The sequence below is a fragment of the Mauremys mutica genome, chromosome 24, assembly GCF_020497125.1.
Source record: "Mauremys mutica isolate MM-2020 ecotype Southern chromosome 24, ASM2049712v1, whole genome shotgun sequence".
Taxonomy (NCBI): Eukaryota; Metazoa; Chordata; order Testudines; family Geoemydidae; genus Mauremys; species Mauremys mutica.
The window spans coordinates 4,200,368-4,223,714 of NC_059095.1; the positions used below are offsets into that span (position 1 = coordinate 4,200,368).

At 49.3% G+C, this 23,347-nt stretch overlaps 2 protein-coding genes and 2 non-coding genes across 4 annotated transcripts; 2 read left to right on the top strand and 2 right to left on the bottom strand.

The window, feature by feature from the left end:
- Positions 1-285: 285 nt before the first annotated feature.
- GAMT (guanidinoacetate N-methyltransferase) lies at positions 286-9,712 on the top strand. Its single transcript, XM_044998257.1, has 6 exons — positions 286-560; positions 4,097-4,242; positions 5,687-5,750; positions 6,805-6,872; positions 7,871-7,981; positions 8,565-9,712. Exons 1-6 carry the CDS (start codon positions 377-379, stop codon positions 8,703-8,705), a joined length of 714 nt encoding a protein of 237 aa, XP_044854192.1. The 5' UTR covers positions 286-376; the 3' UTR covers positions 8,706-9,712.
- A 1,721-nt stretch (positions 9,713-11,433) lies between these two features.
- On the bottom strand, positions 11,434-19,114 carry NDUFS7 (NADH:ubiquinone oxidoreductase core subunit S7). Its single transcript, XM_044999095.1, has 8 exons — positions 18,991-19,114; positions 17,382-17,418; positions 16,730-16,798; positions 15,615-15,732; positions 14,720-14,899; positions 14,592-14,638; positions 12,557-12,645; positions 11,434-11,657 (listed from the first exon to the last, which is right to left on the bottom strand). The coding sequence occupies exons 1-8, from the start codon at positions 19,004-19,006 to the stop codon at positions 11,560-11,562; spliced, it is 654 nt and encodes a 217-aa protein (XP_044855030.1). The 5' UTR covers positions 19,007-19,114; the 3' UTR covers positions 11,434-11,559.
- Positions 19,115-19,898: 784 nt separating this feature from the next.
- On the bottom strand, positions 19,899-19,972 carry TRNAN-GUU. The gene has a single exon. It is a non-coding gene; the product is annotated as a tRNA-Asn (tRNA).
- Positions 19,973-21,889: 1,917 nt separating this feature from the next.
- Positions 21,890-21,962, top strand: TRNAF-GAA. Its single transcript has one exon. It is a non-coding gene; the product is annotated as a tRNA-Phe (tRNA).
- The last annotated feature ends 1,385 nt before the right edge of the window (positions 21,963-23,347 follow it).

The window sequence follows — 23,347 nt, forward strand, 5'->3', positions numbered from 1 at the left end:
CTGGCTCCATGTGTCGGACGGAATGATAACGAAAGATTCCTTCCTTCCCTGATCACAGAGGGAGTGGAAGTGCGCTGTTTACATGTCTCCTTGCAACCTGCTTTCGCTCAGCCCGGGTAATGTGTGTCAATGCATTTCTCCAAGGCATCAGCAGATGTCCCTCCTCGTTCACATCTCTGCCCTCCTCCTCTCCCACCTTTTACTGGGCATGCTCAGGACCTCAGCCCAGATAACCCAGAAGTAGCCTGTGCTCTTCTTTGCACACGCAGCAGTTTCTGGCTTGCCTATATAAAGCCAGCGAGATCACGGGGGCTCCCTTTCTCTCCTCTCCTCAGCCTGCTGGACTTTCCGCTCCGGGGGGAGTACTAGCAATACCATGAGCTCCTCCGAGGCTGCTCGTCCTATCTTCCTCCAGGGAGAGAACTGCAAGCCGTCATGGAAGGAGGCAGACGCTGGCTTCAATCAGACGGACACCCACTTAGAGATCTTGGGCAAACCAGTGATGGAGAGGTGGGAGACCCCTTACATGCATTCTCTGGCTACGGTAGCAGCATCCAAAGGTAACTGACTCCTGAGGTCCCACTCCCAGCTCCTTGCAGGGGGGCGAGTATTGGCAGCGGCTAGGAGTTGTGATGCACTAGTGGGGATTCAGAGAGATTTTATTTGGAACTGAATTCAAGTGTTTTCTGTCATTTTCCTCTCTGGAACGCTGTCCTGAATGGGGCTTCTTCTTGTTGTTAGTTGAGATAAGCTTCCCAAGGTTTTTGTGCATTTGGGAACAACAGCTAACAAAGCAAATTTAGCCTGGGAATTAATGTTGCACTATGTTCTTAGTCTAACGTGCAGCTCAGAATATGAAATAAAGAGCAGTTTGCAGACACGGCTGAGGGTGTACGTGTCTTTTGGAATCTTGCTTCAGTTGATTATCTCTTTGCACTGTTCACAGCACCAACTGATAGTGTTAAAGAGAAGCTGCTACATGTTAGAAGATTGAAAGTTCTGTTTCCTTTGTCAAATAGGAGCTGGGCTTTGCGTATCCTGAAATGAATTGATAATGTAACAAGCATTTCCTCCCTCTGTGAGGACTGGTGTTGAATAAAACATACAGCTCTTTAGCCTCTTTTAAATAAGGAACTGAGCTCCCAGCATAGAGCCAAAAGCATAGTGGTTTTTAAACCTTCCGGTGAAGTAATTGCTCACGTAACTGTGTATTGTTAGCAGCACTTACCGCTAGCATATCAGAGTCATTGTCAGCTTTTTATGAATTGATTCGATCTGTGATTCAAAGAGCAATGGAAGCCAGAGGGGAAAATGTGGTTTTGAGTACATCAGTACAGCGGTTCATGTCCCCTAACTAAACTTTAAATATGGCTTGGCCAGGTGGATCGAGACTTCAAATCAGTGTTTTGGATTTTCATTCTACATGGATGCCTTTAAAGTATTTGATTTCTGCACTGCTTTGAAGGTAACATTATGGGGGGAAATCAGGCCTGTTGTAGCTTTTCAGTCTAAAGTCAAGAGAACTCCAACAGTGCGTATATAATCCCCTGTCCATCGTCCTTGGTGTTCACTCTTCTCTGTCATGCAATGCACATTTTAACTGTAAATGCCAGGCCAATCCATATGCTCCACTAGAGGCAAGGTTAAGAATAGCTCCTCTGTAACAGTAGCTGTGTTAAACAGTTGTGCTCTGTGTAATAGAAGACAGGTTTCCAAATAGCTGCAGACTTATCTGTGGGGCAAGAGAGGGGGTTGGGAGGTCTGCAGTTCTTCATGGGAGGAGGAGCTAAATTACCAGAACCCGCTGGTGCTCTCCTTGATCTTTGCACTTTACTTTTCATTTAAAAACAAAGTGTCTGATCCAAAGCCCATTGAAATGAATGGAAAGACTCGCATGGAGTTCAGGTTTCAGAGCGGTAGCCGTGTTAGTCTGTATCAGCAAAAACAACGAGGAGTCCTTGTGCCACCTTAAAGACTAACACATTTATTTGGGCATAAACTTTCATGGGCTAGAACCCACTTCATCAGATGCATGGAATGGAAAATACAGGAGCAGGTATAAATACTTGAAAGGATGGGGGTTGCTTTACCAAGTGTGGTAAAGACTTCAGGATGCTACGGTTTAGGCCCAAAGCTCTTGTAACATGTCACCTGGAGATTTGTAGTGGCATTTCTACAAGCAGTGAATTGTTACCAGAGAAACAGCCCAGAGGGATCAGGTAGTTTGGTTTTGTTAGGAAAAGGTCTAACCACATTTCATATAAGTAATGAAGGTATTATGGGTTTTAAAAATTGTTTTGGAGGAAAAAATCCTCAAAGTTTAGAAGGACGATAACCCCCCTTTTAGGGCATAAACTCCCCTCTCTCTGATGGGGGTCAGGAAGAAACGTTCTCCAAGGGCAGGTTAATTTCTGAACCTTCTTTTGAAGTATCTGGTGATGGCCATTGTCAGAGAGGAGTTGGACCTCTGTTTTTCTCCAGTCTGTTTTGCAGTGTTGTTGTAGCCATGTTTGTGCCAGGATATGAGAGACATGGTGGGGGAGGGAATATCTTTAATTGGACCAACTTCTGTTGGTGAAATAGACATGCTTTTGAGCTCCAGAGCTTTTTCTTCAGGTCTGGCAGTCCTCTGTCTCTACGGATTCAAACATTACCTGGAGGCTTGTGCAGCTCCAGCCATTGTAGTGTTACTCCAACGCACGAGGGCCAGAATAGGGTAATAACTTATTCAGTGTTACATTTTCAAAGCATCCTCCCAAACAGTTAGGCTCTGATCCTGAACATGCACTTATACAAGCACATGAGCAGTCCCCTTGCCGTCAGTGGGATTGTCACATGTTTAAAGTTAAGCCTGCAGGTAGGTGTTTGCATGATTAGGACCACATCGGGAAAAGAAAGTGAAACTGACTAGAAACGAAGATGAAACTGACAAACTGAGTTTCCCTCTACCAGCAAAGAAACAGTATAAATGGGTGGGGGGAAGAAGTAATTTCTTGTATGGTTTTAATAATTTCAGGGATTAATAGTTGGATGACTGAGGATATTTATGTTTAAGTAACATTTTAACCCAACAATGTCCCCTTAAGAATAAAATAATGACTGTGTTTGGGAGGTGACTGACAATAGACCAAAGGACTAAGGTATGCAGAAACTTCCTTTCATTCATGCCCATTCAACGATTTTACAGGGTTGCATGTTGCTGGAGGAAGTAACGCCATCACATCCTGGGTGAAAGGGGTCAGTGGTAGGACTTTACACCCACTGATTGGGAGTCTGCACACACTGAGTCATTCCTGTGCTGATGAATTAATTTTCTAGCCTGCCAAGCCATGTGGATCTTGTGCCTTCCAGAGGTTTTCAAACTCCTTATCTCCTTTTCTCTTCCAACACATTTGCTGGGTTTTCTATCCAGTTAGGCAGGACACCCATGAGTTAGGAGGTTTTGTGTTTAAGGTACAGGAGGACAGAGACATGGCTAGAGTGAGAGTAGATAAGTAACAAATCACTGGACCGTTTTCCAATCCAGCTTTGATTTAGCCAGCCGGGCAGGCCCCTTGGTGCTGATTCACAGCTTGCCTTGATCTTCCTTCATTTTTCTAAGTTAACTTAGTGCTAATGAGAGGGGCCAGAGCATGAAAATCCCCCTGGCTTGAGAATGGGTCCAATATGCAGAGGCGGGACAAGCGTCCCCTGCATGCTACCCTATTGATGTGACCCCATCCTGACCTGGAGGGACCTCCTTTAAGGCTAAGAGTGATTTTCAGTCTCCACGGCCCATCCAGTCCTTGGTCACATTGCTGAGACTGCCGAGAGAGGAGACCCAGCTAGAGCCAGCTGGGTGGGGGCAGACATCAAGACCAAAAAGCCTTCGGATAGTAATGACTGCTGGTCACTAGCAGCCTGGCTTGGACCCGCACCAGTGACCTATAGGTGAAAGGCTCTATACCGGCCCAGCCAGTTCCTCCCAGGTTTGTATCTCAGCACAGAAGACTAAGGGACCAGCTGCCTTAAATGACAGCTGTCTTGATCGCAGGATACAACCCCCAAGCGTGCCTGCAGAACACTGGTAGCCAGGCTGTGACCTGTCTTTCCCCAGGCGGCCGTGTGCTGGAAGTAGGGTTTGGCATGGCCATCGCCGCCACCAAACTGGAAGAGTTTGACATTGAGGAGCACTGGATCATTGAATGCAATGAGGGCGTCTTCCAGAGGCTGCAGGAGTGGGCCAAGAAACAGCCACACAAGGTACGAGCAGCTCCGCTCGCTGTAGACAAGGATGCGTTGCAGACTCCGTGCACCTTTGTAGCTACAGCTGAGCTCAGGTGGGAGCATCAAAGGGCCACAATATGGCCTGGGATGGGGAGGGGAACTTATCCCAATCTCTGGCTGTGTAGCTGTGTCCATATACAGCCCTTATCACCAGGCTCCGAGTGCCTTGCACTTGGTAAAGGATTTTGTCCCTCCTCCCACTCCCCAAAGCATTACCCCCATATTACAGCTGGGGAGGCGAGGCACAGGCTAGATGACACAGGAAGACTGTCAGGGCCAGGAACTGACTCCAGATTGCGAGTCTATCCCCAGTGCCCTAACCACTAGGCCAGCCTTCCTGCCCATTTCTTTCCCTCTAGATTTCCCTGAGCTGAATGAGGAAACCCTTGGAACCAGAGTTCAAAAACCCAAAACTTTCATAACTTGGAAGCAGAAGAAAAGTTTAGCAACACACAACCACTCCATTAAGCAAACCATTAACTCTCTCGGTAAAGCGAAGGCTGGCCCCACACGGTTCCTGCACGCTCACTAGTATCAAGTTGTTTATTAATTTGCACCATAAACCCGTTTTTTAAATCAGTCACAGTGTATTAGCGTCCACTTGCTGGGGCAGAGCAGGGGTCGGTAACCTTTCCAAAGTGGTATGCTGAGTCTTCATTTATTCACGCTGATTTAAGGTTTCACATGCCAGTAATACATTTTAATGTTTTTAGAAGGTCTCTTTCTATAAGTCTATAATATATAACTAAACTATTGTTGTATGTAAAGTAAATAAGGTTTTTAAAAGGTTTAAGAAGCTTCATTTAAAATTAAATTCAAATGCAGAGCTCCCCAGACCGGTGGCCAGGACCTGTGAGTGCCGCTGAAAATCAGCTCGTATGCCATAGGTTGCCTACCCCTGGGGTAGAGGATCCTCAGTTAATCTAACACACACAGGCACCACATCAGCCCTGGGTTAAATGGATGCCACTCCACTGAGGACCAGCGAGATGCCAGTGGGGTTGAATTTCACTTGTGGGGGGGGGCCCCCACATACTTTTACTAGGCCAAATCCGTCCCTAGTATAACTTGGACTTGAATTACACCAGGGTGGGCTTTGGCCCAATATCTGTGTGTTAGAAGTTGCAAATGCTGGTCTTGTGACACACACATACTCTCGCCCAATTCTCGGGGCAGATCAGCTTAGCTCCTTTGAAGCTGTCACGCTCCAGCGACGTACACCTATTGTGGAGCTGGACTTTCATATTTAATCGGGGCTTGTTAAGCGGAAACCAAGTTTAATGCTGCTTGTAGTGGAAATTGAGCCAACTCTTCCTTCCTGCCCCATTCCCTGGGTGTTTCTTATTCTCTGTGTAGTCACTCATTGATCAGAGTCTGTGCCTACGTACCATCTTGTGACTTCTCCTTGTCTTGCCTGAAGGTCGTCCCCTTGAAGGGGCTGTGGGAAGACGTGGCGCCGACGCTGCCAGATGGACACTTTGACGGTAAGGGAAGCAGATGGAAATAAAAATCCAAAGGGATCATTGGAATCCCAGGGGTGGGTTGTGCGGAAGGAGGCTGCCGGGCAGGGAGGACCTCCACAACATCCATGGATCAGGGGCCCAGAGAAAGACAAACTACCCCAGAGCCAGCAAGCCCTAGTTTAGTGGGCAGTATTTAGAGTGACACGTGCTCTGGCCTGAAATGTTCTGGACTCTATGTTGTCATTAGACAATGGGGGGATTCAAATGGAGCATGAATCAGAGGGTCTAGCTATATACTCCATAGGAGGGTGCTACATAAACCCACTCTGAACAGGACCTGAGCTTACTCATGCTAGGAGTAGGAATGACCATGCACCCATAGGAAAATATACCAGGTGGCCTAATTTTCACAGGTGTTGAGCACCTGAAACTTCCATCCAGTTCAAAGGGAGCTGACCTTGCTCAGGCTCTATGAAAAAAAATCAGACCCTAGAACTTTAAGAACCATGTGTAGCTGGAGGAGCTGCACATTAGCTACATGGGAGGCTGTGTGACCTAGTGAATAGAGCACCAGAGCCCCACTGGGCTAGGGGGTGCACCCACATACGGTGAGAGACAATCTCTGCCCTATAGGGCTTACAGTCTAAATCAACAAGACAAAGGCCTGGAGGGGAAACTGAGGCCCACAAAAGGGCGGTGACTTGCCCAAGGGCAGTGGCAGAGCCAAGAATAGAACTGATGCCTCCTGACTCCCAGCTCGGTGCCCTGACCGCTAGGCCCTGCTGCCTCATCAGTTCACATTGAATCGGGAGGGATGCAATTCAGCTAGCCAGCATAGCCCAGCCTCCCAAAGCTTGGCAGAAGGAGAGCACGTTGTTCTCGTTACGATGAAGCTATCACCAACATTGGTGTTATCAAATGCATGTGACTCAAATGTCATGTATTGGGGGGTGGGGGGGAGGACACGCCAGGCAGCCAGCTACGAAGAGGAATCTTAGCCCAACTAAATGCTCCCAGTCCACGCTACCGCATTTCTTGCAGCTAATGCATTATTTCCCTCGGTTTTCCTGGACAGGCATCCTCTATGATACCTATCCCCTCTCAGCAGAAACCTGGCACACCCACCAGTTCAGCTTTATCAAGGTAAAAGACTCTGCTGCTGTTCTCCAGCGAGCAGCGTTCTGCACTCATTATCCGCATATTGCAAGCCCCCTGCTAGCGTTTCTGCAGCAGCGCCAGTCATTTGGGGCCTGCTCAGACAAGGTGCTGAGTGCTCTCGGCTCCGGTTGGGTGTCTCTGGGAACTGAGGACACATCACCGGGCAGGGTCAGGACTGTAATTCCCCAGAGGAAGAGACGGCCTCTCTGAGCTGGAGAGTTAGATCTGTAGCCCACGTCCAAAGCCACACGGGAGTCGTCATGAGATGGCACCGGCCCTGAGGGACTTGCTAGGATGAGCCCTTGCCCGTTGTTACGTTACAGCCATCAGCTTCTCCATGCTGCTTTGGGGCCCAGGGTGTTTTAGGGATGTGGGATTTTTGCATGTAGCCCCCGTTTGTCTCCTGCGGCACCTTTCCTACCAAGGCTACCCAAGAAGTGTTTTGCTGGAGTTATGTGGAAGAGGGACCGACCCTAGCAAGGGACAACTGAAGTTTTCAGAGAGTCTCTGAAAGGAAATGGAGAGGGGAGGCGTAGGGGGAGGTTGTTCTATATGGCAGGTGCTACAGTCGGATGGCCAGGTGCCCGGTTTTTGACTGGAACATCCAGTAAAAAAGGGGACCTGACAGTGTCCAGTCAGATCTACTGACCGGACACCCAAAGTCCAGTTACTGCAAGCAGGAAGGCACTAGGTCATCACCCCCTCCAGCGCCTACTCAGCCGTCCCCAGACCCATCTCCGCAGGCAAGTCCCTCCTGGCGGGGGTAGGGTGGGAGGGGGAGCCTCAGGAGAAGAGGTGGGACAGGGGCGGGGCAGGGGATGTTCCTGCACTCCTGCTGGAGAATCCGTTTTTTAAACATTACAAGTTGTCAACCCTACGCTACGGAGGGAAGGCTCCTGCCCCACAAAGGGGCAGAGAGGAGCCCGGTGTTTAGGCCAGCCCCTAAATCCCATCAGCCTCCGGTTTGTTTCCCTCTCCCACAGGGTCACGCTTTCCGCTTGCTGAAAGCCGGTGGCGTGCTCACCTACTGCAACCTGACGTCCTGGGGGGAGCTGCTCAAGACGGAGTACACGGACATCGAGAAGATGTTTGAGGTGAGGACGGGCAAAGGCTTGGAGAGCCCCATGGCAGACACGACTGCAGGCGAGGGGGTGCCAAACCCTGCAGTCGTTTCTCACTCGCCCAAGGTGGCTGCTGAGAGGAGCATTCAGATACCAGAGTCCTACCACCTGCCGGCTGTGGGCTTAGAGCTGCATTTAGCCTCGCACCTGCCAGTTGGTTTGCAGACACAAACGAGCACACGAGTTTTACAGGCCTGGATTAGATCCACAGAAAGGCAGGTCCGTCCTCAGCCCTTTGGAAACAGGCCCTCCGGTAAATGGCACGGCTGGATAACAGGCAGGTGGTAACATGAACAGGAAGGAACGGTTGACAAGTAGGGCTTGGCGGGACCCAGTTAAAGGATACATTTCAGAAGCCTCATCGAGTACAGTGGGTGTTTTTCCAGGGCCATACTAAAGCTTCAGCCATCTTAGTGGCAGGGGCAGAGTCATTTTAATGTAACCAGACCAGTTAAACAAAGGGTTAGGTGTCGCGTTCATTGAGGATCAGACTCGGTGTTCAGGGAGAGGTGGCTCAGAACCTCACTGGTCTCTGTCTCGCCTGTCCCTCCCTTAGGAGACTCAAGTTGCACACCTGATGGAGGCAGGGTTCAAGAAGGAGAACATAAGCACCAGCGTGATGGACTTGCTCCCGCCCGAGGACTGCCGCTACTACTCCTTCCACAAGATGATCACGCCCACCATCCTCAAACAGTGAGCAGCCACCCAGCACCCACTCCCGTCTCGCTCGCTCGGCGAAGAGCAAGAGAAGAAATCCTGCCAGCAGGAGTGAAAACGAAATCAAGGACTGGCTATTGACAATCCAGGGAGGGGAGGAAATATTCATGTCTTTAGGGTACTAATGAGGGAACAGTAACATATCGATTGGACTTTCCAGGACGACTGGAGGGCGGGGAGGATTTTGGAAAGTATAGTTGGAAGTTTGTGACAGTTTAGAACTAGCACGTCGGTAGCGGACCCTGCGCCAAGTGGCAAGGACTGGGATTCAGGACGCCTGCCTTCTATTCCCAGCGCTGCCACTGAGCTGCTGGTGCGTATGAACAAGTCACTGCCCCCTCTGTGCCTCAGTTTCCCCATCCACAATACATCATTATCCCCTTCTCCCCACAATGCTTTCAGATCTATGGCTGTAAGGCACTAGGTCAGAGCTAGGTGTTATTTGGTCAAAGAAACGGTCCTGGGTGCAGACCCCTTGTGGGATGGCCTGACTGTGGATCTGGGGCATTTCTCCTACGTTTTTAAAGAATGTTTCTATTGTGGGGTTTGACCAGCGCTCAGAGCCCTAGCTGTAGGCTCCACAATGTTGATTAAAGTAAAAATCAGGAGGGGACTGTAGGTAACTTGAAGGAGGGATTTCCAAATCTAGGTTCCCTGTGGAACACTGTCCTTTTTTTAAAGATCAAGACTTAACTCTCCACGACAAGCTGAGTAAAGTACCCTTCACCCCAGAGCTTAATTCTGAAAGCCTGACATTCTCATTTGTGTAATTAAATGAGATTCAGACAACTCCCAGAGCAAATCTCGTGGGAATCTCTCCTCGTAATTTTTGGCTAATGGCCTGTTTTTAATTAAGATTTTGGTAACATTCTTATGACCTTCCTGGAAGTTTACCACTACATGAATAATTACCCACCTCTGTACACAGATGTGGTGGACATGCTATTAATACGAACACTAAAGACATTAAATTGATTTCAATCTACAGCTGAGACTTCAGATTAATTTATTTTCATTTTGTATAAGCACATGTGTAACTCTGCAAAGGCTCTGTGCTCCTCATTACAGATGGCTTGAAGTGCTGGTAGCAAATCACCAATCTGTTTACTCTTCAGCATCTCCTGTGGTCCTGATGTAGGCAGCCTAAGATCGGCTTAGAAGCTTTCTAGTCCTGTCCCATTTTCACAAAGGACGCAGCCTTTTAATAAGATTGCTGGGCAAGATTCTAGATAAAGCAGGTGCCTAAACGTAGACTGTGAGCCCACAAACCAAGACCCCGTTGCACCAGGGGCTGTACAGATGCATGGTCCCTGCCCCACACAGCTTCCAAGACAAGAGATAAGGTGTGGATACTGATGGAAATGGGGGAGCAAAGAAAACAATGAGAATGTTGGTCAGCATGACAGGCAGGGGGTCTCAGCACTTAGTTCAGCAACCTGTACAAAAGTGCTAAGTATCCAGTGGAAGCTATAGCTCTAAAGAGAGGTCAAGTACAGTTGTGTTGTATGCACAGACGTGGAACAGGGAGGTAAATCCTTCTCTGTACAGCTCTGGTGCTGCAGTACCTGGGACATTGTACTAGGCATCACATTATCAGAACGATGATGATGAACTGGATGGAGTTCAGAGAAGACTAGCAAAAATCTATCCAGAGGGACTAACTTAGCAGTAAAGATTATAAAAGAGTTGGGAGTTAATGGGTTGGCTGAAGAGATGACTGAAGATCAGTGATCAGTTCACAGATACATGAAAAGTATAAACAGAGTCATAGACTTTAAGGTCAGAAGGGACCATTATGATCATCTAGTCTGACCTCCTGCATAGCAGAGATTTAGGGTGGCAAAGGGAGGTACAGAAGCTGCAGTAATAGGCTGCACTGAAGAGTGTCCTTATCAGCTTCTGCTGTTGCTATTTTTGCTGACAGCATCAAGGCCAGGGTTTTGCACGTGAGGAAGTGGAGATGAGACTTCTAAGCCTGCTCTAAACCAAGCTCCCAGGACTGATTCACAAAGCAGCCCATCTGTGACAAAGCTGGGGATACGTCTCAGTCCTGATCGCCACAGAGGGATCAAAAAAACCCAAATCAATCTCATCTATGCAAGCTGAATCTAAGCCTGTTAGTTATTGTCGAAGAGGTAGGAGTTTAGAGGTACTTTTCCCCAGTTTCAAATCAAGCCAGGACTCTGTGAAACATTTGAAACTCACTTATGTATCTGCTTCAACTTCTCTGGTATTAGAAATTGGTTTGGCCACTTGCCCAGTTAACACTATTTTACGTAAACAACATCACTACACGAGAGGATCCAGTTTCCAGAACCTGCAATTTCCACTGCAGCCAATGGGTCAAACCCAGAGTCGCAGAAGGGAGGGAGGCTGCAGAACCGATTTGTTTGCCAACAGCAGATAATGATATGAAGAACCTAGTGGGCATGCTCTCTCCCCCGCATGAACCATTCAAGCCAGGAACCAGTGTATTCGGAACCCTATACGATTTAACCCGTATACCCCCTAGGGGGTATGTGTGTCAGGGGAGGGCACCCAGAACACCTGGAAGGGGGGGGGGGGATTGAGTGAGTTGCAGGGAATCCCCGAAAAAGAGAGGGATGGGAGGATGGCACCCAGGGAGCACCTGGGGGGTGCAACGACACTAGCTATGAAGTGTGCCCTCCTAGTTTAAATAACCGAGTGGGAACGTTAAAGACAGGAGATCACGTTAAACAGACGACGTTTTATTGTGAGGCTTGTGCAGCTCACAGCTGCAGTGTGCGTGACAATACAAATACATTTCTCTGTCAGAGAACGGGGGTGAATAGCTAGGCCATAAATAAGGGAGGCTATCTCCTGTACCAGATTTGAACGTTCTTCTCCCGCTTGATTTTCCTCTGCAGCTGCAGGATGCCATAGAGCAGCGCTTCGGCGGAGGGTGGGCAGCCTGAGGGAGAGAGAGAGAGCCGGAGAACTGTAAGCTCTTTGGGGCCACATTTGTCCAGTGTCCAGCACCAGGGGGTCCCGCTCCATGACTGGAGCTCCTAGGTGCTACCTCAGTACATGTAATAAACACCCGCCAACCAGCTGCACTAGGTGGGCTAAAGACACCAGTACTGGAGCTGACATACAAAAGGGCTGCTCAGAAAGAGATTGCATCAATGAATACGTTTTAAGGCCAGAAGGGACTCATTATACCATCTAGTTTGACCTCCTGAATAGCACAGTCCAGAGAATTTCACCCAGTTACCCCTGCATGGAGCCCAATAACTTGTGTTTGACTAAAGCATCTCTTCCAGAAAGGTAGCTGGTCTTGTTCTGAAGACGTCCTGTGGCAGTTTGTTCCAGGGGGGGTTTAATCACCCGCACTGTTAAGTTAGAAATAAGGCACAAGTTTCTCTCCTGCATTAAAAAAAGCAGGCGTCACAGAGGAGAGGGCTGTATTTTTAGACGTTAGAACTGAGATGCACTTGGAAAAGTTTTATGAATGTCAGAACTGCTTTTCCTTGTAAATAACTTGGTATCTTGACACAGCACATTCCTTTCTTGGGGACTAACGAATACCCAGACTGGACTGCATGCAATTGCCTGCATAGAAGTTACAAGGATTTGACTTTCCTCCCAATTCCTTGTTTGAACACAATTTAATGAAAGCCTGAAAATGTAAGCGTTGCAGCTTAAAACTTACAAAAGGTCCTTAAGTAGCTACATACTGGCCAGGAGTCATAACATAATCACAGTCCAAAACTGAAACACAACGTTAGGTTGCTGCAGCTCTGCTCCAGCTTGCTGCGCTTAAGAGTAACGTACTGTAATCCCCCAGAGACAAGCAGAGTTTCTTTTTACCTGGGACGTAGATGTCCACTGGCACAATGCGGTCGCAGCCCCTCACCACGGAATAGGAGTAGTGGTAGTAACCACCGCCATTAGCACAGCTACAAAAAACGTAAAGGATTCAGTGTCCTTTGAAATGCAACTCGGGAGCAGCAGGCAAGAGTTACCGGTACACAGAAGGCAAGGCAAGACTTTGCCCGGGCATCGGAGATGCTGAGAGAACAGAGCCACACGGCAGTTAAAGCAAAATACTTCACAGCCATGGGCAAGTTTCAGACAGTTCAGTGCTGGGTCAATATTGTGACCATTCAACATGAACACACAAGGCTGAGCTCTCAGGACACAAGAGCCTAAGTGACACATGCAGTTATCTGCACCAGTGCATCTCCCACGGGCATGGCTTAGGCTCCTGGTTCTGAGAATCTCTGGACACCCCAGCTGCTTTCCCCACAGACCAAATTCTGAGCAAGGGACTTAAGAATTTCATTCATTTAAAAGAAATCTACTTTCTAAAAGTCTCTGTGTCAGTCATAACAATAACCCAAGCCTGCGGCATGATCTGTGCATACAAACAGGGTTTTAGAAACCAGTCTGGCTAAAATCACTACTGCTCCTGCTGATGCATGCTGCTCGTTCCGATACGCGTTCTTAGGGTACGTCTATACTGCACTCACGGGTGGGATTGCAGTTTGTGTAGATACACCCCAGCTAGCTTTCATCTAGCTAGCTGGGGTGCTGGAGCAGGGAACCGCGCTTCAGCACAGGCTAGTGCCACAAGTAATTATGCAGGGTCCTGGGTGGGTTTGCAGAGTCCACTCTGCAGCCCGTCCTGCCAGAGCTTCACTGCTCCAGGACCTGAGCTAGTCAGAGTGAAGGTACCTCAGTACACCTGCAGGAGGCGCAATTACACCCCACAATCGCACACCCTCGGTGAAGCGGTGCTGGTGACAGTGGGATGGGTGATTCGCACACTATTCATCTCCACTTGCCTACAAACGTCTGTGATGGAATCAGCCACACGGGAAAGGGCCATATATGCTACAGCGCTACGTATCAGTCCTTATGTTTACGAATCACTACAGCAAGCGCCACTTCGCTGCCACTGTCGGCAAGTCTATGGATCTGGTTACACCACTTCTGAAAACAGAGACAGGGCTCCTAATGCATCCTGGGATCACAACCGAAGACTTTACTAAGAGCCATTTCTTGGTGTGGCTGTAATTATAGCACAGATGAGACCTAAGGCCAAAACACAAGGGGTAGCCAGCAATGCTAGAAACACGTTTGTGAGTTTCCCAATGAAGGGAGAAGCCGGTGGGAAGAGCCAGGGGGCTGCGCCCAGCTCCCCACTCAGGCTCCTGGGGTTCCAGAATCACTCACACAAATTTGGCCCGGCTGCCCCTCTTGTCACGAGGGAGCGAGATTTTAGTTCCAGTTCATTTAATACGTCATTTTTCATTTTGTGTTACTTCGCATTTGTGAAGAACACAGGGCTCTACCCCGGGTGCAGTCTGAATAATGGAATTAGCCCCGTTCCTAACCGCGCCTGCCTCCCTATGCACCTGGGACGCAGCACTGCGAAGTGCTAACATCTGCTTCCACGTCACTGTGGTTACTCGCACCGGTGGAGGAGCCAGCTCCGATTTGCTGCTCAGGATCTGCAGAAGGTGGGAATTGTCTCATGTTTTGTTAATTATGGATGATTAACACTAGCTGTCCACTTTTCCCTTCATTGGGATTTTTATAGGAGAATTTGGCGGCTCCTCCCCTCCTTTGTAAAAAGAAACCTCCGTAGCTCACAGTTTAGAGTTCTGACTCCCGGAGAGGACACTAATATTAAAAAATATTCTAACCCCCCCCCAAATACACACACACAAAAAGGAACCTTGGGCCTTATTTTCATTTACACTGAGGACTCTTGACACAGTGTAAAGGGCTGGGCACATGAGTGAGAAACCAGCCCTTTGTTTACTGACTTAATAAAGGCAGTGGCAACAGATTTCCTCCCAGCAAATTGTAAGATAATAAGGAAGCCTCTGGCATTTACCTTCCCATGGAAATCACGTAGCGTGGTTCAGGCATCTGGTCATAAACCTGGAGGACAGAGAGATTTCACAGTGAACTTCTGCATCTGAGTTCTAAAGCTGGACTTGCCAAGGCGGCCAGCATCCATACCTTCCGAAGGGCTGGGGCCATTTTGTTGGTCAGGGTGCCGGCCACAATCATGACGTCCGCCTGCCGGGGGCTGGCCCGGAACACCACCCCGAAGCGATCCATGTCATAGCGAGGAGCCGCCATGTGCATCATCTCCACCGCACAGCACGCCAGGCCAAAGGTCATCGGCCACAGGGAGCTCTGGGACGGCAGAGATCCGAGTTAGGTTAACAGGGCTCAAAATGGGACTGGGGTCTGCAGCACGGAGACCTGCGTGGGCCGCTCAGAATGTTTCAAGGGACAGTAAGTCTGTGGGGCTGGTGGGTATGGCAAAGGGGTTTTACATTCTGTATCACGCATGTAGTGCTACAGATGGATGTGGGCTTTGTGTCACGGAAATGTAGCCAGTTCTGGAACAGAGGGGCAGTTGCCCACGCACAACAAATTGCACAAGGGCCCAGTAGAATGGAGAAAAGCAATCTTGGCCAGGACAAAGCCTTACTCTCCAGAGCAGAGAGACCTCAGTTTAAGGTGTCATCTATAGAGCCCCACCGGCAATAAAGCTGACTGAACTCAGCGTAGCCACCTCAGATACAGAGAAAGAGCCAAGAAATCAAGATTTGCTGGAATACACAAGGCAGGAGGGAAACCATGGAGGAACAGGGTGACTTTCTCAGCACAATATTTAAGCAAGTTTGTAGCGCCTTCAGATTAAGACATCAGTCCTCTGAAGCAGAAACTCCCAAGCCCCCAGCCCTGGCCAAGGAACATGCCCTATTTCATTGCAGGGCACCAGAGGTTCTGAACTCGATTGCTGCCCTTTCAGAGAGACAGGCTTATCTACCTTCCCGCAAGCACTCCAAAGCCTTTGTTACCCGTTCTTGTTTACAGGCCACAGGTGCTCCTGGCCACTCACCCTACGAGCCCAGTTGATTAGGTCATCGAATTTGGTGACAATATACTCTCCCCGGCTGGTAGGGACGTAGGATTTTTTCTGGACGATGGCAGTGCTCTTTTGCTGGACCTGGGAGGGGCTGAGAACAAACAGCATGGATCGCAACATCAGCTTACAATCTATCCGGTTATTAACAGTCACTGATTAAGGTGTCTCAACTCTGAGGACATTCGAACCCCTGAAGAGGCTGGAATAAGCTCCTTATAGTCAATTCAATACCAGCTGCTGCTGAAGATGGCACAAGACGGTAAGGGTAGACTCAGCGGTCACCTTTGGACCAGCCAGTTTAAAATCCAGAGGAAATCCCACAGTACCACCCCATTTGGCATAATAAAGCATGCCTGGTCCGGGCTGGAAAGGCAGGGGATGGTGCAGTTCAGGACAGGGATGCACTGGCAGACCTGTGCATGGGATCCAGGATTGGAAGAGCAAGTCACAACGAAGGTGTTCTGGTAAGGAGCCGGTGGTCTGGAATAGCCAGGGATACTGCTGACCAGGTCAGAGGGAAGGATGGGGAAGGACGCACCTGGCTCAAATACCAGTGCTGTTTGTCCCCCGCTTTCACAAGCACTGAATTCATTCCCAAATTAAAGACCAGGATTCCAGTCAAAGAAGAGGAGCACAAATACATAGAATATGTGTAAATATCACTCATCTGCCTTATGACGCAGGCGGCTGAAGATGGCAAGGGTTTTGGATCACAGGCTGTACGTGCTCCATCGAGTTTTGTTTTGGAGAGTTCTAACTGTTCAAAATAGCACACCAGGCTGAGTGAGCTCTATGCTGTTCAAATGAGCAAACTCCACATAGTGGAGAAAAGACCAAATATCATGCAATCTGCTGCTCAGACAGGGAACCGTCATTACACTCAGGCTACCTAGCAGGCTCATCTCTAGGACCCAACGCCTTGCCATTTAATACTGATTGCTAAGAGAAGAGAGAGAAACTGGGCTTTCTTCGGCCATACACCAGAACGGAGCTGTAGCAAACAGATATTCCTTTCCTGTATCACTTGCAATCTCCCACCTGCAGAAGTGACACTCAGCTAAAGAACTTAGATGGTAGCGTGGCGTTACCTGTCAGCATGGCAGGTCACTGGCGTCTCATGGAGCGACTGAGCATGAGCAGGTGTCACAGCACTGGGCCTGTAAAAATGAACACAGCCAAACATCATGGTGCAGCAGCAACACTTTGCCAGCTATGTCGTCCCTTCCATCCTAGGATCTCACAGTGCTTTACAGATACTATCTAATTAAGCCTCTCAGCCCCGTGAAGCATAATACCCCCATTTACAGTCAGGTAAAGGGACGAATGGAGGAAGTGTTCTGACCAAAGTCCGTGGCAGAGTGAGAACAGAAGCGGAGGAGTCCTGACTTCCAACCCTGTGTTCTAACCACAGGGCAACATTTTCCAGTGACCCTACCACAATCAGACAAGACAGGCTTGTTTCCCTGAATGTCCATTAAGAACTTGACGTTACTGTCTCTATACGAACAGCAACAACTCAAGCAGAGAGCTCTGCAGCTGCATTCAGCGCAAATTCACTCTCACTCGAGGAGAAATGCATAAAAGGAATAGGGCTGTAGAGACGGCAGATTGGAAGGATTCATGAGAAAGGCATGAAGAGGGCTGCAAGCAGCAAAATGATTTAATCCATTTTGCCTTTCTCCTCCCCCAAACAAGTAAGTTTCTTCTCTGTGGTTGCTCAACCAACCAGGTGCTACTTACCGCAAAAGAAATATCCCAGCCCGGGTCAGGCGAGGAGCTGTGAACAAAAGCCACAGGGCAGTTTACCTTTAACACAGCCAGAATCTCAATGAAAGATAACGGTGCTGTACTGCCATCACATGAGCAGCATTCCACTAAGTGTGCTATTCGGCCCCCAAAGCTCAGAGCTGAGGATAATGGGGAGGGGAGGGGGGAGGCGGAGGGCAGGGGAGGGTAACCAGACAGCAAGTATGAAAAATCTGGATGGGGGTGGGGGGTAATAGGAGCCTATGTAAGACACAGCCCCAAATATCAGGAGTGTCCTTATAAAATCAGGACATCTGGTCACCCTAAGGCATGGGAAGGAGAGGAGGGATGTCCAAGCCCCAGGTAGGAGGTTTAATACTGACCAACCTGCCTCATCATCATTCGCAAATGGGTATAATTCTGCAAGGATTGGAAAGCTAAGATCTTTCAGTCATAAAACTCTAACCCATTCCCCACAAAGTCACATTCATCCGCTAAAATATATTAGCCCTGACACCAAGCAAAGCAATAAATAAATAAATGCACACACAGACTGGGGCTTTTTTATATGTCAAGAACAATGCACGTCAAGCAAGTGTTACTGCGCCTCTGTCCAAATCACAAGTGTGATTAAGAGTGTCTACAATTCACTGCCTAGCGCAAACGTAGGTCAGTGACTTAAATGACACTCTTTCAACGGTCCCTTGAAATTGTTAACCACTTACGCTAAACCAGGGGTTCTCAAACTGGGGGTCAGGACCCCTCAGGGGGGTCATGAGGTTATTACATGGAGGGGTTACGAGCTGCCAGCCTCCACCCAAACCCTGCTTTGCCTTCAGCATTTATAATGCTGTTAAATATATAAACATGTGTTTTTAATTCATAAGGGGGGGTCGCACTCAGAGGTTTGTGAAAGGGGTCACCAGTATAAAAGTGTGAGATCCACTGTGCTAAACAATCTGTTCTGCCTTGGATTTAGCTGTGACGCACTCAGTTTCCCAGACCTGAGGAAGAAGCTCTGTGGAGCTCAAAAGCTTCTCTCTCTCCCCAATAGAAGTTGGTCCAATAAAAGCTATTACCCCACCCGCCTTGCCACTATTTCGAACTGCCACCTGTGCACGCTTGTCAGACAAGCCACACACTGAGCTGTCACAACCCCGCTGCAGGGATTTCGGTGCCTGCAATGGTCCCCACATCCACCTGCCGGCTGGAGGGAGGGGAGAGTTACTGTCAAGGCACTTTACAAGAGGGTCCTGCAACCGTGTGTCACCCCCACACTGAACCCCAGGCTCCCTCCCAGCCGTAACCACCAGCCCGCCAGGGAGACGCACCGTGCAGACCCCTGAGCTGGGGGGCAGAGGGAGGAGGGTCCCACCAGGGCTGAGCCCACTGGACAGGGTCCCCCCGCAACACACTCAAGACAAACCCCCTTTCCACCTGCTGGGGGGGGGTGGCCCTGCCCCACTCCCAGCCCCCAGGCTGGCCCTGCACATGTCCTAGAAGGGGGGCTCCCCCATCCTCCAGGGAACGGGGTGTCCCAGCCTCCTACCCCGCCCCGGGGGGGCTGCTTATGCCTCCTCTGCAGCCCCCCCCCCGCACTCACCAGCCAGCGCAGCCATCTCGCCGCCAGCCCTTCAGCCAACCTCTGCCTGGCAGGGGCCGTGCGCCCTCCTAAGCCTTCCGGCGGGGAGCCGGTGCTGCCCCACATCCGGTCCCCGGCAGGCCGGGGAAACGCGGGGAGCCCCCCCAGGTTCCGCCTGTCTAAGGGGTGTCCGTCTGTGCGGGCGTGTGCAAGGAGCTGTGTGGGTGTCTGTGCCTGCGTGTGCAAGGAGGGGTGCGTGTGAAAGGTGTGTGCGTGCGCGTGCAAGGAGGTGTGTGTGTCTGCGTGCGAAAGGTGTGCGCGCGTGTGAAAGGAGGTGTGCGTGTGTCTCTGTGTGCGTGTGCGCACGCGCGTGTGCAAGGAGGTGGGTGTGTGCGCGCGCGTGTGAAAGGCTGTCGGTGCAAAATAATTTGCAAGGGGGGGGGCTGTTCAAAAGGTGAGGCCAGGGTACTTGCCCGAGGGGGGGGGGACTAAGATCTGCACCGTGGGGTGGCCAGGGGGGCGCAGGACACGTGCGCGGGCGGGACTCACGTGTCCCAGAGCCTCGCGGGGGGTGTCTGCAGCGCAGCCTGGGCTCGGGGGGAGCGAGCGGCTGCACGGGCCGGGTGAGTGGGGGTGCACAAACACCTTCTCCCTCCTTGGCTCCCGGCGCAGCCACCTTGGGCAGGGGCAGCGCTTCCCCGGCTGCTCGCTGACTTCCCTCCCCCACGTAGTGTCCCGCTCACATGCTACCGTCCCTCGTGCAAAACGCAGGCGCCCTTCCGGAAGAGGGTTTATTTCCTTTGCACGAGCCACAGCTCCCCAGTTGCGACCGGGGCCGTTCCCTTCGCATCCCCCCACGCCCAGCCTCTCTCCATGCCCAGCACGGGGGCGGAAGAAACCCCTCCCTCGGGGGGGAAAAAGCAAGGCTGCGTCCCTGGGTGGGCTCGAACCACCAACCTTTCGGTTAACAGCCGAACGCGCTAACCGATTGCGCCACAGAGACGGAGCTGCTAAGCTGTTTTCTGCAGTTGCTTAAGATCTTAAATTCATGCCCTGCTCTGTACCTGCCACTTAAAGGACTTTGCAGAACCAGGCTGCAGAAATTATTCCAGGGCAAGCGAGGAAGGGCTAGACTGGAAAAAGGACTGGCCTTCCTCAGCGGCTCGCCCAGCGGCCTGATCCCTCCTATTCAGCGCCCCTGTATTTGCAAGACTACAGGTACAACTTTTAGACAATGTTTTCAGACTTAGTCCCCAAAGAGGTGGTGTTTTTTTAATGTGCAGCGTTGTGATAATTAATACCAATAAAGAATGTTCTGATTAACCATGCAAAGCAACAGGGCTCTAATTATAGACTAGATTCCAGGGGGAGGTAATTCCCTAAGGAGGCCTGGCCACTTGGCCCACCCTAGTTATCCCCCAGGGGATGAGCCTGATGGTGTCAGGGCCGCATGCAGCCTGTGGGCTTTAGCTTTGGGGGACTCTCAAAAGCTGGGGGGGTCTCGTGAAACCAGGCTGAGGTGCTGCTGCAAAGGGAGGGGATTGTCTTGCGACATTGTGTCCCTGTGAAATACACGGGTGACACCTTCTAAGGAAAGGGGCCCTTTTGCTTGTGGGCTGGTACATCCCAAACAGTGGCTGACTTTCACCACAACCTGCTGAATGTCAGACAAACCATCAGTGCAGCCCCAGGCCACTGTATTAGGTGACAGGTTTCAGAGTGGCAGCCGCGTTAGTCTATATCAGCAAAAAGAACGAGGAGTCCTTGTGGCACCTTAGAGACTAACACATTTATTTGGGCATAAGCTTTTGTGGGCTAAAATCCACTTCATTGGATGCATGGAGTGGAAAATACAGTAGGAAGAGATATAGAGAGAGAACATGAAAAAATGTATTATCAATACTAAAAAAAACTTTTGGAGTGATAATATCAGCAGGAGAAAAAAAACTTTTGTATTGATAATCACTACAAAAGTTGTTTTTTCTCCTGCTGATAATAGCCCACCTTAATTGATTACTCTCGTTAGAGTTGGTATGGCAATCCCTTTTTCTCATGGTTTCTGTATATGTATGTATGTATCTATCTTCCTACTGTATTTTCCACTCCAGGCATCTGATGAAGTGGGTTTTACCCCACAAAAGCTTATACCTAAATAAATTTGTTAGTCTCTAAGGTGCCACAAGGACTCCTGTTCTTTTTGTATTAGGTGAGAGGGCACATTTCATGGACTCCAGATCATCTCACTGCAGCAGCTTGAGTGGCAGCAACCTCCTCTACCAGGGTGTAGTGCCAGTGGCCAGAACTGCAGAATTTGATCTGATTAAAAAAAAAAAAAAAGCTCTCTAGGGGATTTGTGTTTACTCCCTCATTTCCCCCACAGCCCTATGCGTTTCTCATTTGAGAAAGCCTGGATGACTGTCCCTCTGCTCCTTCAGTTGGTCTTGCATCTGAGCAGCCAACATTTGCAAAGGAGTAAGGGCAGAAATATGGCCTATTTTCTGGAGACATATTTCATATATATATAGCCAAATTTTATCCCCCTCTCCAGGCACATCTGCTGCAATCTGCTCCTCCAACCCCAAGAAAACAACCCAAGCCTCCTCTCTTCTCACCCACTTAGTCAGTAACAATGTCAACCCTGCTGGAGTCATTTTAGTGGGACAAAGGCATACCTCTCCTGCATGTCTTCCCTGGACTGGCTTGGCCAGTGTCTTCCTCCGTTGTGTACAGCACTGCACGCTGATGCTATCAAATCAAAGAAGGAAGTGGACCTTTGCATACATTGGCAATGGGCTACATAGGCAAACACCAAAGCACTTGATCAATACATGAATAAACACAATTTAAATTCCCTTTACTAAACCCTGGCGCCTCAATTTTCAATTTCACGGTAAGGAGGACAGAGAAGACTCCTCAACCGGCCGAAATAGCTCAGTTGGGAGAGCGTTAGACTGAAGATCTAAAGGTCCCTGGTTCGATCCCGGGTTTCGGCAGCTGTTTTCCTTGGCCGAATTTGGTTAGTTTTAGCAGTTTCCATGTTGCCCGCATCACCGTTCGGTTCCTGGCTTGTTTCAAAGCCCCGCTGTCTTGCGGGGTATCCGCTCACAGCACCCACTGAGCACGTTTCACCTGCTGCCCGCTGATATGAAAGTGGGAGTTAAGAACCACTGTTGCAAATCTCCCTTTGGACTCTTACCTCTGCAACTTCCCAAGAGTCACACATATTCCAGAGAGTGGATTTTATTTGTTTAACTAGTGAACCAGATGGGTGGAAGGATTTTACGCCCCCCCCCCCCAAAAAAATCCCCATACTCTTAAAACCTGTAATAATTAAGTGCCTCCCTTCCCCCATCTAAAGCCCTTAGCCACCCACAACCCTGCCACAGGGCAAAAGACCTGAGCTCCCTCCTACCTGCCCTGTCGTGTAGGCAGGAAGGGAAGGGAGGGGGCACCCTCCAGGTGCCACACATGAACTGTAAAAAAGCCACAGTTCGGCCCCACCTGCCACAGACACTTATTTTAGATTAAGTGGGGGCGTATATTGATGGAGTGGACAGATTCTTGAAAAGCAGGACCACAGTAGGTTTAACTAAAATAGTGCTATTTCCATTCAGATGAGGTTCTTGCCCAGATCAGCATTTTCTCTGAGAAATGTGTCTGAGGGATATAGGAGGACGATGCTATTCTTATGCAACAGTACAGTACTTGGAGCTGTAGCTGGATAGGCAATAGTGCCTCTGTTTATTCTCATGCCCTGCAAAATGCTCCCTTCGATTTACAGAGAATTAAAAATTTCATTCCCGAAAAGAACAGCTTAACAACTAAAAAGCATGGAGTTTACACACACACACACACACACACACTAACAGAACCTCTTCCCTAGGATTTTGTCCATAGGTTGCTTGGATACAAAGAAACATGCCATAGATGCATATCAATGAACTAGTTTAAGGCAGGGGGAAAGTACCGGTATTTAAGGTGAGGACTTGTCTACATATGGATATTTATCAACCTAGCTACCCTGATATATTTATAACTCCCCACCTGGACATTCATTCCAGAATAAGTGTGTCTTTTTCTGGTTTAATTTACGTTGCTTTGGAAGTGACAAACTAAATCCCCAAGAGGGCCTCATGTCAGAATAAGAGCATTCACAATAGATGTTACAATTATGCCACTAAGTGTCTCCATGTAGCTTAGCCCTAAAGCCCTGAACAAGGTTCCATCATCAGGGTTTTAACAATTACATTGTGTTTGGCCAAAAACCACATCTAAGATATCTGAAGGCCCATTCTTATTACACTTCTAATGGGTAAATCGTCTACAAAACACATTAGCATACATGTTGAAGGCAAAGTTATCAAAATGTTATTAAAAA

Bases quoted from the DNA above. Each gene is read 5' to 3' on its own strand.
- GAMT (XM_044998257.1), top strand. From the start codon at position 377: ATGAGCTCCTCCGAGGCTGCTCGTCCTATCTTCCTCCAGGGAGAGAAC. The intron at 4,243-5,686 runs GTACGAGCAGCT...TCTTGCCTGAAG, and splicing joins CCAAGAAACAGCCACACAAG to GTCGTCCCCTTGAAGGGGCT. The intron at 6,873-7,870 runs GTAAAAGACTCT...CCTCTCCCACAG, and splicing joins ACCAGTTCAGCTTTATCAAG to GGTCACGCTTTCCGCTTGCT.
- NDUFS7 (XM_044999095.1), bottom strand. The intron at 14,900-15,614 runs GTGAGTGGCCAG...CTGCCGTCCCAG, and splicing joins TAATCAACTGGGCTCGTAGG to AGCTCCCTGTGGCCGATGAC. The intron at 14,639-14,719 runs GTATGGATGCTG...TCTGTCCTCCAG, and splicing joins TGGCCCCAGCCCTTCGGAAG to GTTTATGACCAGATGCCTGA.